The 18720-nt window shown below is 35.7% G+C and overlaps 1 protein-coding gene across 30 annotated transcripts in view; it reads right to left on the reverse strand.

Annotated features, from left to right (window-relative positions):
* BBS9 (Bardet-Biedl syndrome 9) overlaps positions 1–18720 on the reverse strand; it is a 444711-nt gene that overhangs the window by 303356 nt on the left and 122635 nt on the right. For all 30 annotated transcript variants that reach the window (XR_014834269.1, XR_014834283.1, XR_014834268.1 and 27 more), the window contains 2 exons: positions 7665–7848; positions 6889–7018 (listed from right to left, as the gene is read on the reverse strand). Coding sequence is in view for 13 of the 30 variants with exons in the window: in XM_085005856.1 (XP_084861982.1) it covers positions 6889–7018; positions 7665–7848 (314 nt within the window). In the remaining 17 variants the exon portion in view is untranslated. The remainder of the gene's footprint in view (positions 1–6888; positions 7019–7664; positions 7849–18720) is intronic.

The following is an 18720-nucleotide window of genomic DNA, read 5'->3' on the forward strand; positions in this document are numbered from 1 at the left end:
TTTGCTATTCCTTGTGTTTATCATCGCTTTTACAGTAGTTTTTTGTTTTGTTTTGTTTTGTTTTTTTCCATCTCTAGATCTGTATGCTGATTTATTTAAGGGATTGCTTTCCAATTGCGGTTTCTGCCATCCTATTTCTACTTGCTTCTTTTTTTATTTAGAGAAGCCCTTTCAGTATTTCTTTTAGAATGGGTTTAGTATTGCTGTACTCTTTTAGTTTTTGTTTGTTGGAGAAATTCTTTATTTCGCCTTCTATTTTAAATGATATTCTTGCTGGATAGAGCATTCTAGGCTACAAATTTTTTCCTTTCAGAACTTTGAATGTATCTTGCCACTCTCTTCTGGCCTGTAGTATTTCTGTAGAGAAATCAGCTGGGATAGCTTTATGGGGGTTACCTTACACTTAACACTTTGTTTTTCTCTTGCTGCCTTTAGAATCCTCACTTTATCTTTAACTTTTGCCATTTTTATTACAATATGTCTTGGTGTAGGCCTGTTTGGGTCCAACTTGTTTGGGGCCCTCTGTGATTCCTGTATCTTGATATTAGTTTCCTTTAGATTTGGAATGTTTTCAGACATAATTTCTTCAAATATATTTCCAATCTGCTTTTCTTTTTCTTCTCCTTCTGGAATTCCTATTATGTATAGATTGGCCTGCTTTATATTATCCTATAGATCTCTTATATTGCTTTTGGAAATGCCACGTTGAATAATTGAAAATATCAAATCTTTACTTTTTTTTCCTATCCTTGTTTAGAGAGGTCTTTTAGAAACTGAAATACATTGTTGTGAATAAGTATTTACACAAAATTCTGGAGTTCCCATTGTGGCTCAGCAGAAATCTGACCAGCATCCATGAAAATTTAGGTTCAATCCCTGGCCTTGCTCAGTGGGTTAAGGATCTGGCATTGCCATGAGCTGAGGTATAGGTCACTGACATGGCTCAGATCCCACGTTGCTGTGACTGTGGTGTAGGCTGGCAGCTACAGCTCCAATTTGACCTCCATATGCTGTGGGTGTGGCCCTAAAAAGACAAAAAAAAAATTCATTTATTCCTTCCATTTTATCTATGTCTTTTTTCTGTTAGAATATAAAACCAATTTATATTTTAAAAACATGTGATTCTGCTTTGTATATTTTATTACATTCCTAAATTGGCATATTTTTAGACAAAAATATGAGGCTTGATATTTAACAGGTGCTAAAAACTGTTAATCCTGGATGGTAAGATTGAGGTAACATTGGTGAAACAGTTGTAAGTTTTATTTTTTGTTTTCTTACTTGTACCTTTAAATAATGCTTCAGTTTTAAATGGTGCAGTTCTGGAGTTCTCTGGTGGCCTAGCAGTTAAGGATTTGGTGTTGTGGCTGGGGTTCAATCCCTGGCCCAGGAACTTCCACATGCCATGGGTATGGCCAAATAAATGAATAAATAGTGCAGTTCAATACTTTTTCTATAAAAAAATCAGTTTTTTTTCAACAAAAGTTATTTTTTAAAAAATAAAGGTGCAATACCAATAAAGTTTGAAGGCAGAATGTGATGATACTATTTTTACTATACAATATAACACCCTGTACCATTCCAGGGAACATTAAATCAGCCTATTGAGAAATGAAGTGAAATTAATAAGTTAAAAAATTGTAATACATAATGTAAAAAATTCACAATCTTCAATAGATAAAGAAAATGCATTAAAATCACTGTAAGTCTAGATAAAAGTGAATACAAATTTTTAAAAATTCTTGGAAAAAAGCATTAGAATAGTTTAACAATAATACATTATGGCTAATATAGAAAAGAGATATGTATGTGTATGTAGCATCCAATACATGGAAGAATCAAAGTGCAAAGAAACCACAACTCACATATAAGAGATGGAAACCAAAGAAAATTGTAAAAAGGTAGAGAATATCATAGAAGCTGCAAAATGACCAAATGCATCAATTATAACAACTTTCAATAGGTTAAAAGACAATAGCCTTTCATATGGGTTGCAAATCCAATCGAACTTTGTTTATAAGAGATACATCCAAAATAAAGTTACAGGTTAAAAAAGCATAACCAAATATCATACCATTAATCACAAAGTGAACTCAAAGCAAACAAAAGAAGCAAATAAACATTAAATGAAAACACACAAAATGGTCATTTTATATTGGCAAAATTTTTTAAACCAACCAAAAATAAAATAAAATAACTATCATAAACAAGCTGAATACAAAGAACTAGAATATAGAAATCAAAAATATTTAAATACTCAACAAAGAAAAATTGACAGAAAAATACAGTAATGAAAGGCAAACATTCCATCCCTGAGCTACAGTTGATTAATAAAGGAAAATATCAATAAGAATGTACAAGCTTTGAAAATAATTATGAAAATAATTTATGCTCTAAGATTCTTCCAGAAATATTTACAAATTTTATGTAGAATATTAAGCCACAAAGGAAATCCTCAAAAATATAACATAGCAAAAAGTGTATCTATAGGTCCACAATCTCTTTCTACAAAGGACAAAGAAAACATAAAGACAAATTAACAGCAAACTAAAAAAGAAAAAGTTCACCTTGAAATTTAAAAACTCTTCTAATTAATTTGTATTCAAAGAAACAATCTTCCATCTGTGAGTCTCAATTTTTCATATGTAAAAGCTCATATATGGTCTTTCTTTCTCCATGACACACACAAACCACAGTGACTTTTATGTAGTACCCAGCATATACCAGATGTTCAGCTTTCTGACTGATTATTCAATGTGATATGCAAAAGTAAAACAAGTCCCTACATTTAAACAGTGTATGATAGGAGTTCCCATAGTGGCGCAGTGGTTAACGAATCCGACTAGGAACCATGAGGTTGCGGGTTCTTCGGTCCCTGCCCTTGCTCAGTGGGTTAACGATCCGGCGTTGCCGTGAGCTGTGGTGTAGGTTGCAGACGCGGCTCGGATCCCGCGTTGCTGTGGCTCTGGCGTAGGCCGGTGGCTACAGCTCCGATTGGACCCCTAGCCTGGGAACCTCCATATGCCGCGGGAGCGGCCCAAGAAATAGCAACAACAACAACAACAGACAAAAGACAAAAAAAAAAAAAAAAAAACAGTGTATGATAAAATTGGGGAGTTAGGAAAAGCAAAACAACAATCACTAACATACAATAAATATTGCAGAAATTCAGAGAAAAAGGAGACCAGGGTAGAGACAAAAGGTGACTTGTTAGGACTCAAAGATATAAGAAATTTGAAAATCCAGAGACGAAATGGAAAGAACATTCTGGTCAAGAATACTGCATCAATGAAGGCTAAAGAATAAAATGTTATATTCTGATAGTTATAAAAAGTTTACTATAGTGCATGTAGCCTAGGAAGAAAAACACCAAAGTAGTAGACCAAACTGTTTATACTAAAAAATGAACTGTAACAAGATTTTAAAGCACAATGGCTCTAGCTGCCAGCAAGTTTGGAAAGGGTCCCATCATTTTGAACGTCCATTCAAATAGACTTCCACTTTTAGGTATATTTCATATCTCTAGAGAGAATAATGTTACCGATAAATGATGATCTTTATTTGCCATTTGGGAAACTAACCACAGTACAGGTAAGATACTCGGCCCAGGCTTCCATAGCTACTTTGTGCAGTGAGAGGAAAACAGTAATAGCTAAGAATTTAAAGAACATTATCACATCCAGGCTCTTCTGATTCTGTAAACTGTAGATTTGTTTCATATTCCTATAGCCTATCACACAAAAATTAAAATAATTAAATTTTAAAAACTCTATCAATCAAGAATGCCATTTACCCTGAAAAGAAAGAATGAAACTCAGATTTAAAAATCGGTGTATAATAAACAAGGCAGAGAGAGGACTAGGACTGCCAAGTAGGAGGGAGTGGGAGGAAATCAAGCATCATAGTTTCTGAACAAAATGCTGTTATTAAGTATAATTGCATCAACTTGATACAAATCCAGTATTTCTTATTCATTGAAAAGAAACATTAAAATAGCAGCAATTTCCTTTACAAATAAACACATTCAACCAAGGCAACTCCTACCAAAAAAAAGTTTAACCCTAAAGGTAACAAAAAGCACAAGTGAAATTTTTTCAGCACTCTAACTTCAAACAATAACTTCTAAATACATGTATGCTATACTTAGGTCATTAATAAATTTTTTTACTTCTACAAAAATTTCTTCGGTAAAATTCTTTCAAACAACCTAATCCTATACTTTTATGTTAAAGTGCATAAAAATAAGAAAAATATTCCAATGAATAATTAGAAAGTTATTGTGGCATATTAATTAACTGTGGAAATCACTAATGGTAATAGTCATACTTAATTGTTTATAATTATGATCTTTTAAAAGCTATGAGAAATAGGAAGTATCACTCACAAGTACCTAAATTTAGATATGACAGGCTACTTTTGAATATAAGTATCATACTGCACACTACATAGAAATTTGGTTTTGTTTTTTTGTTTTTTGTTTTTTTGTCGTTTTGCCTTTTTCTAGGGCCACTTCCCACAGCAATATGGAGGTTCCCAGGCTAGGGGTCTAATCGGAGCTGTAGCCGCCAGCCTATGCCAGAGCCACAGCAACGCCAGATCCAAGCAGCATCTGTGACCTACACCACAGCTCATGGCAATGCCGGATCCTTAACCCACTGAGCAAGCCAGGGATCAAACCCGAAACTTCATGGTTCCTAGTTAGATTCGTTAACCACTGTGCCACGACGGGAACTCCTGTTTTTTTTTTTTAACCTACAGTACTTTAAGGTACTACTGAACTCTTGACTTGTAAGTGCGTCTGACCAGAAACTATAAATTAACCATAAATATCTGCTGAGAAGCCAGATCTTTGTGCTTCTCTATGAGTATAGCAACTCTTGAAATAGGCATATACTTCTTAAATAATATATGTGTAAATAAGCATTCCAACTAAACAATCTCAATAAGATCTTCCTATCCATCACTCTCTCATGCTCCACATAGACACAATACCACAATGACCTTTTGTTTTTTGATTTTTTTTGCCTTTTTAAGGCCGGGCCTGTGGCATATGGAGGTTCTAGGCTAGGGGTTGAATCAGGAGCTGTAGCTGCCGGCTTACACCATAGCCACAGCAACACCAGATCCAAGCCATGTCTGTGGCCTACACCACAGCTCATGGCAATGCCGGATCCTTAACCCACTAAGCTAGGCCAGGGATCAAACCTGCGTCCTCATGGATACTAATCAGATTCATTTCTGCTGAGCCACGATGGTACTCCCAAAATGACTTTGTAGTATTCAAAGATATTGGCTCTCGAGGGGCATAGAGACTATAAGCCAAGGTGGACTACCTACCCACCAGTGTGAATCTGTCTTCCTGAACCTGAGCTGTCACTTGGGGGGGCCAAAGAGAACAGCTCTTGGATGGATATATGGACCACGGTGAGAATTACTCTCCCAGAAGAAAAATACTTGACATTGCCCTACTGGCAAGATATTTTTCCTATTCTAAACCCTTCTCTAAGTAAATCTGATATAAAATGACTGATGAGTCGAATGTTTGGTTGCACTTAAAAAACCATCTGGTGAACTTCGCAGAAGCTAATCTCAAAATTTTTAATTTTTCATCAGATACAAAATTACTCTGTGTTAACTGCATAGCAATTATATTACATTATGGTATTTCCTCATAAAATAATAAAAAGCAACTTATTTTAAATATTCAACGTTTTCAAAACTGTTTTCATTTTTCCAATATTCAGGCTTCAGATTAACCACTAATGCAAATATTACTGCCTTTCATTAAGCCTCAACAATATTATACACTTAACCTCTTAAATTAAAGGGATTAGTCATACTGATCAGATACTCTAGGTGTCATAGAAGAATTCTACACATGGTTTTTAAATGTTCAATAAAATGATTTAAATAACAGAACCAAATACATCTGGGAATCCATGAAGATTACAGAAAGTTGTGTTTTTATACATTTATTGAGACTTTCAATTTCTAAACATAATCTGAGATGCTAATGAGTTTGTCAAGATCTTGCCTTATATACTAACAAACTAGAAAAATTACACATTTAGACGTCTCATTTCTCTTATTTTTTTTTTAATTTTTTTATTTTTTTTTTTTGTCTTTTTGCCATTTCTTGGGCCACTCCCCCAGCATATGAAGGTTCCCAGGCTAGGGGTCGAATCAGAGCTATAGCCACTGGCCTACACCAGAGCCACAGCAACGCAGGATCAGAGCCATATCTGCGACCTACACCACAGCTCACAGCAACGCCGGATCCTTAATCCACTGGGCAAGACCAGGGATCGAACCCGAAACTTCATGGTTCCTAGTCAGATTCGTCAACCACTGAGCAACGACAGGAACTCCTTCTCTTATTTTTAATAAATTTTAGACAGTTAATGTTAAGATACAAATTTTATCTTTTATTTTAAATGCAAAATGGCCTTATTTAAAATCTAAACTGGCTTGAACATATCATCAAGTATGCACCATTTGAATAGTAAGTTCTGAAACAAGTTTTAAAGTGTAGTATTCTCACAGTCTAACGATATTTGATCTCTAAATGGGACCCATCAAATGCCTGAAGAAATTCTTTTCTATTTTAAAGAAAATAGTCTATCAGGTAAACTATTTTCTTGAAATCTTGAATGTATAAAGAATATCTTACAAGAGATACTAAATAAAAATGATTAAAGGTACTAATCAGGCTTCTTTATATCCTACTTTTCCAATAAAATTTATATTTTAAATTATTTCCATTGCTGACATTCAACGTCACTTGCCATTTTTTTAGTAAAATCATTTGCCATTGTTGCATAAAACTTCTAATGAATTCTTTAATAAGATATTCTCTTTCTTAAAAAAATGTTAAATTAGATCACTTACTGTAAACAGCCCACTCTCACTGCTACAGGAACGTGAGGAAGTTGAGTGGCCCACTTCAGCGTTACATCTTGATAAATATGCAACATGTTATTATGGTTTCCAATCAAAGTATTTGTTGTTCCTTCGGAAACTATAGGTTGAAAACAGCAAAAGAGGATAATAAAAAAAACAATCAATTCCAACAGTACATTATATCCCTTTTAGAGGATTTATGATATAAATTAATTCTAATGTTTTGACAATGCATAAAGAGTTTAAGAAAACATTATTTTTCAACTTCAAGTTACCAATATCAAAAAGAAAAATTATCATTTTTAAATATGTAAAAATTACATATAACTATAGAATCTATAACATATTTGCATTTTATCTAGAAGGCATGAACGTCACTAATATTTAACACATTTAAGCTAATGATTTACTAGACATTCACTACAGACAAGTTATTCTATTAGGTGTTACTATATTCCATTCTGTTTATAAAGAGTCTGATATTCTCTTGGAAGCATCTAGAACAGCCGTATCTTGGAAAGCATTAATGTGTTCCTGAAGCCAATTTTACATTCATTTTGTACAAAGCAAAATGACTGACAAAACCAAATGTGTGCTTTATATCAAATTTCTATTCAAACTTTAAAAGTTAAAATTTCCATTACATGTCTAGGAAAACTATTTTCCTAGAAGTTTAAAATATATGTGCGTGAGTTTGGCTTTTTCTGATATATATAACATGCTCTTGACATATGGAAAAGATAAAAGAAAATCCTTCTACACACCTGAGCAATATGGGAGAAAACAACTTGGGCTACAGTCAAGTTTCTTCATGAATCGGATTTGTCCATTATCCTTAAGGCAAAAAAAGTTTCTCTCACCAAGAACAAAAACAGAAGATGCTGACTGGTTGAAAGAGACAATACATATATCAAGAGCTTGCTCTCCAATATTTAAAGTCCAATCCACCTGCAAAGGAAAATTTTTGATCAATTTAACTGCTAAAAACAGAATATTTCAATTACTTTCATATTAATGCAATTACAAAATGCTTCACAATAAAGCAGACATAAAGATTGGCTAATCTTCATTCACTTTTTTCCTATGACTGCATTTCTGATATTGTGTATACTCCTAGTTTTTACCCCATCTTTTACTAAATGATATTAGCTATTTAATGGTTCAAAAACATTCATACAAGTTTAACCAAGGAGGTGAAGATCTGTACACTGAAAACTATAAAACGTTGACGAAAGAAACTGCAGAGCACAAATAAATGGAAAGATATGCCATGTTCATAGATTAGAAGAATTAACTAATTATTAAAATATCCATACTACCCAAAATGATTTATAGGTTCAAGTCTCTATCCAAATTCCAATGGGATTTTTCACAGAGATAGGAAAAAAAAAACATAAAAATCATATGAATTCACAAGACTTCAAATAGCCAAAGTAATCTTGAGCAAAAAAAACAAAGGTGGAGGCATCATACTGCCTGGTTCCAAAATATACTACAAAATTATACTACTCAAAACAGTGTGATACTGGCATAAAAAAAAAAAAACAGCCATCTAGAACAATGGAACAGAATAGGTAGCTGAGATACAATTTGGCATTTATAGTTAACTCATCAAGAACACACAATGGAGGATAAGACAGTCTCTTCAATAAATGGTGCTGAGAAAATCTGATATCCACATGCAGAGGAATGAAAATGAACCCCTATATTACACCATCTACTAAAAATGGATTAAAGACTTAAACAGAAGAACTTAAAATGTAAAACTATTAAAAGAAAACATGGAAAAGCTCAATGAATTTTTGGTCATGACCCCAAAAGCAAAGGAAACGAAGTTAAAATAGACAAAAGAGATTTCATCAAACTGAAAAGCTTCAGCAGGAATTCCCACATGGCTCAGTAGGGTTAAGGATGCTAGTTAAGGATCCAGCATTGTCACTTCTGTGGCACAGGTTTGATACCTGGTCCAGGAAATTTTGCATGCCACAAGCGCAGCTAGAAAAGTAATTTTTAAAATTATTTAAAAATTAAAAGCCTCTGCAGGAAAAAAGAGTTATATGGGATTATATGAAATCATGTATGTGAAATTTTTGAAAACTGTAAAGCACTATAGAATTTAAAGAATCTTTCATTCAAAAATAAAAATTATTGTAAAAAGCTTATGCACAGCAAAGGAAATAATCAACAATATGAAAAGACAAACTATGGAATGGAAGAAAATATATCCATTTATCCAATAAGGGATTAATATCCAAAAACACATGAAGATCTCAGATGGCCAAATGCAAGAAAACAAATGCCTAATTTAAAATGAGCAAAAGACCTAAACAGACATATCTCAGAATAAGACACAGGACATACAAATGGCCAACAGGTATTTTTAAAAATGCTCAAAATTACTAAACAGCAGAGAAAGGCAAATCAGATTCACAATGAGATACCTCATTGTGATTTAGCATGCTCTTTAGCATGGCTGTTATCAAAAACACAAGAGATAACAAGTGTTGGTGAGAATATGGAAAAAAGGGAACCCTGTATATTGTTGGCAAGAATACAAAATGGTATAGCTACTGTGGAAAACAATATGTAAGTTCCTAAGAAAATTAAAAATAGAACTATCATATAATCCAGCAGTCCCACTTCTGGGTATATATCAAAAGGAAATGAAAACAGGATACTGAAGAGATACCTGCCTTCCCATGTTCATTGCAGCATTATTCACAACAGCCAAAATAAGGAGTGTCCAATGATAGATGAATGGATAAAGAAATGAAATAGATACAGATACAAATGACAATAGAATATTATTCAGTCTTTCAAAAGAAAAAAATTGGAGTTCTTGTTGTGACTCAGTGGTTAAGACCCCAACATAGTGTGCATGAGGATATGGATTCGATCCCTGGTCTTGCTCAGGGGGTTAAGGACCCAGTGTTGCCACAAGCTGTGACATAGGTCCCAGATGCAGATTGGATCTGGTGTTGCCATAAACTGTAACATAGGTGCCAGATGCAGCTTGGATCTAGTGTTTCCATGGCTGTGGCTCACACCTACAGCTGCAGCTCCAATTTGACCCCTTAGCCCAGGGACTTCTATATATCACAGATGTGGCTGTGGAAGAAAAGGAGAAAAACATGCCATTTGCAAAAACATGGATGAATTCGAAGGATATTATGCTAAGTGAAAGAAGTCAGGCACAGAAAGATGAATACTTCATGATCTCACTTATCTGTGGAATCTAATAATAAAGTCAAAAAGAATCAAAGAATAGATTGTAATTATCAGGGTCCAGAAGAATGAGGAAATGAGGATATACTCGTGAAAAGGTACAAAGTTTCAGTTATGCAGGATGAATAAGTTCTGGAGATCTAATGTACATATAATTATAATACTGTATTATATACACAAAATTTGTTAAGAGATCTTAAATGATCCTACCACGAAAATATATATATATGTGAGGTGACAGATATACTAATTAGCTTAGTTGTGGTAATCATTTCAGAATGTATACATACATCAAAACATCTCACTGTACAGAGCAAACTTACACAATTTTCATTTGTCAATTTCACGACAATAAAGCTAGAGGGGGAAAAAAGGCAGATACAGGAGAGGGTGGCAGAATGTCTCATGCAAGGTGAGCTGTCTGTACAAAGGTCCTGTCATGGAAGGGGAGGTTGCATGGCTTGTTCAAAAAAAATACACATAAAGAAGTTATTTGGGAGTTCCCGTCGTGGCGCAGTGGTTAACGAATCCGACTAGGAACCATGAGGTTGCGGGTTCGGTCTCTGCCCTTGCTCAGTGGGTTAACGATCCGGCGTTGCCATGAGCTGTGGTGTGGGTTGCAGACGCGGCTCGGATCCCGCGTTGCTGTGGTTCTGGCGTAGGCTGGCAGCTACAGCTCTGATTAGACCCCTAGCCGGGGAACCTCCATATGCCGCGGGAGCGGCCCAAAGAAATAGCAAAAAAAACAAACAAACAAAAAAAAGTTATTTGCTCCATTGAAAATATTCCGTAAGAAAGCTATTGTGTTTACTTTGCAAATAAAATTTAATAACCAGTAAAACCCATCGCCAATATTGCTGTAAATATAGTTTTGATATAAAGATAATTTTTGAAAGTATCAATATGCATATATACACAGCAGTCATCAAGCTACTGTAGTGGTATACATAGGATCCTGTACACATAAGAGCATTTCTAGGGTATCTCCATCTCTAAGGAACCTGGTCGGTGTTTAACAAATGTTTCTTAAAATAATGAAGGAATGAATAAAATGGACATGTAAAGAAAAGTTTATAATTCAGCTCCTAATCAATTAATATTTCTAAATCTAGAAAACAGATAACGACCAAAGCATTTTGAAAAGCATTGGCTGATAGACATATATTGTATATGGCAAAGACAGTGAGATTGATGCACAAAAGTATCAGGACAAAGAGGAAGTAAAAATGCCTTCAAAGTAAGGCTGAGAAGCAAGAATCAACAAATAAAATATCAAAGAAGATATGTGAAAAGTCACATTACAGATATATATAAATTTCATGCCTTCAGAAATAATTTCGGTATTAACCTATCTAATTTACATATTAAGATATCTGAAGAAGGTATGAAATCCAAATAGGGCTAGTCAGAGAGGCAAAATATCATCAGTGTGTATATAAACACATTCTGGGGTAGAGAGACAGCATAATGAATTCAGGTAGATGTATCATCTAATTTTCATCTAAATTAGAATTCAACATCAAGAAATCATTGGATTGCCACTTAGTTCAAGTGTAGTTCACCTATATGACACTAGAACACTGAACACAAGATATGAACATCAGTCCTGAGGCAGTTACATTTTTCATTACAATTTAATGGGCTGGCATTCTAGCATTATTTTTTAGTGCTTATAACTCAGGCTGATGTGTCCCTGACTCTGAGATATGGCAGTACATTCAGAGTGGATAGGCAAATCAAGTTTCTGAAGCCACAGGCTAAGATCTAGACACTAAATATTTTCAGTTCACTAGGTACTGAGTGCTACTCTTTGTAATCTCCCCTTAGGGAAATATACGACATTCTAAGTTAATGCATCTCAAAATGCACAGAAGTTTAGTAAGGACAATCATTAAAAAATTTTTCCACTGCAGGCCAAGATGGAGTAATAGCAAAAAAATCTACCATCCCACCTGAAACAACAACATGGACAAAAAATATGAAACAACAGTTTGCAAGGCACTAGATATTAGAAAACAAAGGACAGCAAATTCTTAAAAACAAAAAACAAATGAGGTGAGCAGTATACTTGCTCCAGCCATGAAAGTTTTCAGGCCATAGTACAGGGAGAGAGAGCCCAGGCAAAACATAGCAGACTTTCTTTCTATGCTAAGACCTCAGAGAAATCAAGGCAACTAGAGTTTTCAAGACAGCACACCAAAGATAGAGAGCAACACAGAGAGAAAACTCTGAGATCTATAAAGAATTCTCTCAAACATTCAACTAAGTACTTATCAGCATATTCATGTAGTAAACTACTCAAAGCCATGGAAAGAACCACCCAAAAGGAATAGCAGTAACAGTGCCCAGCATTCACATGAAGCCTGGAATACTGCCTATGCCCACCAGCCAGACTGGAACACCTCATAATTCAAAGAGAGCTGGATAGAACACTCAGAAAGGTATTACTTCAAGAGTGAGAATTAAGTAACCAAAGAATGAGCACTGCTCTGGTCTCACCTAACAAGACTTAAAAACAAGACCCAAAAAGATCAAACTGTGTCCCAGGACAAAGCTCAAGAAGATTTACAGAAATACAAAAATATATAGCACCCAAAAAAGTATGTATTTGAAGAATAAACAGCTAAAAAATTTTTAAATTTCATGAAAACTATAAATTCACAGATAGATACATTAAGTTCAACAAATCCAAAGCACCAAAAAAGGAATGAAAGAAAAGAAAACAACACAAAGTACATCATAACCTAATTTCTCAAAATAAGTGATAAGAGAAAATTTGAAAAACAGCCAGAGGAAAAAAGACATTATGCAAAAAGGAACAATGATAAACAGAAAGATTTCTCATGGGAGCAATGCAAGCAAGAAGACAGAAGAGATCTCTGCTCTGAGAGGAGAAAATCAAGATGGTGGAGTAGGAGGATGAGGAACTCCTGCATCAAACACATCAAAAATACATCATTATGTGAAACAATTCTCAATGAAAATTAACTGGATACTGGCAGAAAGACTCCTGTATAACCAAGACTGAAAGAGAGATCCACATGTAATCAGGGAGAAAGGGAAGAGAAGCAATCAGATCAGGACCTGTCCCCAAAGGAGGGATCTCAGAAGAAAAGTGAGATTACACAGGTACAGATCCTTCCTGGAGAGGGAGCCGTCTGAGCTACATATTGGGCACCACAGCCCTGGGGTCCTGCATAGAGAAGAAGAGCCCCCTTGGCTTGATGGAGGGCTGATGGGAACAACAGAAGAACTAGGGGAAGCCCAGATTCTGCTCAGAAGGAGTGAATATATGTTTGCTCATTCTAGAAACAGGGTGCAAAGTGCAGATTAGGACTGTGTGCGTGGCTGACTGGTTTCCAGCAACTGTCCCTGCAAGCACCCCAGCCTAAGCAGAGTGAATGCTCCAGACTTACTTACTCTACATTGCAGCTCCACACAGGAGGAAGGGCTACCAGGACCGAGGGAAAAACTCAAGTGTGAGATACATAGGCAGCTAAGACCCAAAGCAATGTCTAAGCAGGGAGGGTTCACACATTATTGGTTCTTGCACAGGTAGCATATCAGAAAAAGGCCAACCTGTGTCTACAGCCAGACTACACTCCTTCTAACAACGAAAACCCTCTCAGGCCTGACTGAGAAGCAGTGCTGGAGCAGAAGGAAAACCCTGGCTCATACCTGTTTCTGGCCCTAGTCCCTCCTTCTCTAGCACACTTCCTACCAAGGTGAGAGTTGCCAGCAAACCCTCAGGAAAGATGTGACTTATGCTCACATCAAGTCCAGCTCTCCCACCAAAACCACTGAGCATATGCAGGCTGAATAAGGATGCTCCCACATAAGGACACCATATTAGGTAAATGTTTAACCCAATTTCATAGAAAGAGAAAAGTTAAGCAAAATAAGAAGGCAGAGGAATTGGCCTCAATAGAAAAAGCAAGAAAAAAAGAACTGAAAAAAAAAAAGAAACCAAAATCAACAATTTACCAAATAAAGAAATCAAAGCATTGGTAACAAGAATGCTAAGTGAACTAGAGAAAACAATAGATTAAGAAAGTGAAAATTTTAAAAAGAAATTAGAAGATATTAAAAAGAACTGGTCATACTAAAGAATGCAATAACTTAAATGAAAAACACACTAGAAAGAATAAATAGAGTAGGTGATACAGAAGAACATATAAGTGGTCTGGAATTCAAAATAATGGAAATCACTCAAGCAGAACAGAAAAAAAGTTAAAAATGAGAATAGTTTAAAAGATCTCTGTAATAATATGAAACACACCAACATCTGCAAGGGTCCCAGAGGAGAAAAGAAAGAGAAGAGGCTGAAAATGTATTTGATGAAATTATGGCTGAAAACTTCCCAAACCTGAAGTAGGAAACAGATATCCAGGTATAGGAAGCATAGTTGGTTCCAAAGAAGATGAACCCAAACAGACTCACACAAAGACACATCATAATTAAACTGGCAAAAGTAGAAGTAAAGAGGAGTTCCCACTGTGGCTCAGCAGGTTAAGGTTCCAATGTTGTCTCTGTGAGGATGCAGGTTCAATCCCTGGCCTTGCTCAACGGGTTAAGGATCTGGCACTGCTGTAAGCTGCAGCATAGGTCTCAGATGTGGCTCAGATCTTGTGTTGCTGTAGCTGTGGCAATGGCCTCAGCTGCAGCTCTGATTCAACCCCTAGCCCAGAAACTTCCATATGCTGTAGGTACGACCACAATTTTTTTAAAAAGAAAAAAGAAGTAAAGAGAGAAGTCTAAAGGCAGCAAGAGAAAAACAAAGAATCTCATACATAAGACTACCAGTTGATTTTACTGTAGAAACTTGGCAGGCCAGAAGGAAGTGGCGTGATATATTCAAAGTGCTGAAAGAGGGAACACTGAAACCTAGGATACTCCACTCAGAAAGATTATCATTTAGAATTGAGGGCGATATAAGGAAATTCTCAGATAAGCAAAAATTAAAAGTATTTATCAATCCATACTAAATCAACTCTAAAAGAAATGTTAAAGGTTTCCCTTAAGTAGGAAAGAGAAATCCCAATAGGAGAGACAAATATATAGTAGGAGCTGAGGATCAACTACTTAAATAAGCTGGTATGAAGATTAAAAGACAAAAAAAAATTGCAAAAGTAACTATAACTACAATAAGTAGTTAAGGGATAAACGTGGAAATGTAAAATATGACATTAAAAAACACAAAATATGGGGGAGAAAATGTAAAATGCAGTCTTTTAAAATGTTTTGGAGCTTATATGAACACCAGTTGAAAACAAGTAAATAGTGTTGTAGGTCAACATATATAAACCCCATGACAATCACAAATCAAAAACTTACAATAGATACACAAAAACTAGAGAGAAAGAAATACAAGAGTACCACTAAAGAAAATCACCAAATCACAAGAGAAGAAATAAAAGAAAGGAACAAAGAAAAAAAAAAAAAAAGAAAACATGTAACAAAATAGCAATAAATACATACCTATCAATAATTTTTTAAATGTCAATGGACTAAACGCTGTAATCAAAAGTCAGAGATTTGTAAATTAACTTTACTCCAATTTAAGAAATTTTAGGAGTTCCCATCATGGTTAATGAACCCAACTAGTATCCATGAGGATGCAGGTTCGATCCCTGGCCTCGCTCAATGGGTTAAGAATCCAGTGTTGCTGTGAGCTGTAATGTAGGTCGAAGACATGGCTCGGATCTGGAGTTGCTGTGGCTGTGGCATAGGCCAGCAGTTACACCTCCAATTGGACCCCTAGCCTGGGAATCTCCATATGCCATGGGTGCAGCTCCAAAAAGACTAAAAAAAAAAAAAATTTTTTTTAAAGACATAGGGTGGCTGACTATAGTTTAAAAAAGAAAAAAAAAAAAAACATGAGCCATCTATATGCTGTTTACAATAGACTCACTTCAGAGCAATAGACACACAAATCTGAGAGTTAGGAGATGGAAGAATACATTTCACGCAAACAGAAATGACAATAAAACAAGAATAGCAATATCATATTAGAAAAAGACTTTAAAACAAGTCTATAACAAAAGACAAAGAAGGGCATTATATCATTATAATACATGATGTCATATAATGGTATTAATTTAACATTACAAAAGGATCAATACAAAAAGAGGACATTATATTCATTAACAAATACAGAAGCACCTAAATGTATAAAGCTAATATTAACAGACATAAAGAGAGAAACTGACAATAGCAATAGTTTATAGCAATACAAGCCCACCTCAGGAAACAAGAAAAAGCCCAAGTAAACAAGCTAACTTTACATCTAAAGCAGCTCGAGAGAGAAGAACAGACAAGACCTAAAGTTAGGAGAAGGAAAGAAATCATAAAGATCAGAGCAGAAATCAATGAAATAGAAACAAGGAAAACCATAGAAAAGATCAAGGAAACGAAAAGCTGGTTCTTTGAAAAGATCAACAAAATTGATCAACCCCTAGCCAGACTCATCAAGCAAAAAAGAGAGAGGACTCTAATCAATAAAATTCAAAATGAAAAAGGAGAAGTAACAATGGACACCACAGAAATACAAAGGATCTTAAGAGACTACTATATGCAACTATATGCCAATAAAATGGAAAACCTAGAAGAAATGGACAAATTCTTAGAAAAGTACACTCTTCCAAGACTAAACCAAGATGAAAGAGAAAAGATGAATGGACCCATCACAAGAACTGAAATGGAAACTGTGATTAAAAACCTTCCAACAAACAAAAGTCCAGGACCAGATGGCTTCACAGGCAAATTCTATCAAACATTTAGAGAAGACCTAACACCTCTCCTTCTGAAACTATTTCAAAAAATTGCAGAAGAAGGGATATTCCCAAACTCAGTCTATGAGGCCACCATCACCCTGATACCAAAACCAGACAAAGACTCCACAAAAAAAGAAGACTACAGGCCAATGTCACTGATGAACATCCATGCAAAAATCCTCAACAAAACACTAGCAAACCGCATCCAACAATACATTAAAAGGATTGTACATCATGATCAAGTGGGATTGATCCCAGGGATGCAAGGGTTCTTCAATATCCGCAAATCCATCAGTGTGATACACCACATTCACAAACTGAAGAATCAAAACCATATGATCCTCTCAATAGACACGGAAAAAGCCTTTGACAAAATCCAACACCCATTGCTGATAAAAACCCTTCAGAATGTGGGCATAACGGAACCTACCTCAACAAGATAAAGGCCATATACGACAAACCCACAGCAAACATCATTCTCAATGGTGAAAAGCTGAAAGAATTCCCACTGAGATCAGGAACAAGACAAGGATGTCCGCTCTCGCCACTACTCTTCAACATAGTTCTGGAAGTCCTAGCCACAGCAATCAGAGAAGGAAAAGAAATAAAAGGAATCCAAATTGGAAAGGAAGAAGTCAAACTATCGCTATTTGCACATGACATGATACTATACCTAGAGAATCCTAAAGACTCTACCAGAAAACTGTTAGAGCTCATCCACGAATTTGGCAAAGTTGCAGGATACAAAATCAATACACAGAAATCGATAGCGTTTCTATATACTAACAATGAAAGAGCAGAAAAGGAAATTAGGGGAGAAATCCCATTTACCATCGCATCCAAAAGAATAAAATACCTAGGAGTAAACCTACCTAAAGAAACAAAAGACCTGTACTCTGAAAACTACAAGCCACTGATGAAAGAAATCAAAGATGACACAAATAGATGAAAGATATACCATGCTCGTGGATCGGAAGAGTTAATATTATCAAAATGACTATACTACCCAAGGCAATCCACAGATTCAATGCAATCCCCATCAAATTACCAAGGACATTTTTCACAGAATTTGAACAAAATATATATATATTTTTTTGTTTTTTTGCTATTTCTAGGGCCACTCCCTTGGCATATGGAGGTTCCCAGGCTAGGGGTCAAAACGGAATTGTAGTCTCCAGCCTACGCCAGAGCCACAGCAATGCGGGATCCGAGCCGCGTCTGCAACCTACACCACAGATCACGGCAACGCCGGATCGTTAACCCACTGAGCAAGCACAGGAACCGAACCCGCAACCTCATGGTTCCTAGTCGGATTCATTAACCACTGCACAACGACGGGAACTCCCTGACCAAATATTTTAAAGTTTGTTTGGAAGCACAAAAGACCCAGAATAGCCAAAGACATCCTGAAAAAGAAAAATGGAGCTGGAGGAATCAGGTCCCCCGGACTTCAGACTATACTACAAAGCAACAAGCGTCAAAACTGCATGGTACTGGCACAAAGACAGACATATAGAGCAGTGGAACAGGATAGAAAGCCCAGAATTCAACCCATGCACTTACAGCCAACTCATCTATGACAAAGGAAGCAAGACTATACAATGGAGAAAGGACAGCCTGTTCAATAAGTGGTGCTGGGAAAACTGGACAGCCACATGGAAAAGAATGAAATTAGAACACTCCCTAACACCACACACAAAAATATACTCCAAATGGATTAAAGACCTAGATCTAAGACCAGACACTATCAAACTCCTAGAGGAAAACATAGGCCAAACACTCTCTGACATAAACGACAGCAACATCTTCTCAGATCCACCTC

This window comes from Sus scrofa, chromosome 18, assembly GCF_054392235.1.
Source record: "Sus scrofa isolate SSC_HxYL_T2T_F1_AM1 chromosome 18, Sscrofa_HxYL_maternal_Yorkshire_Landrace_v2.0, whole genome shotgun sequence".
In the NCBI taxonomy this organism is placed as follows: Eukaryota; Metazoa; Chordata; class Mammalia; order Artiodactyla; family Suidae; genus Sus; species Sus scrofa.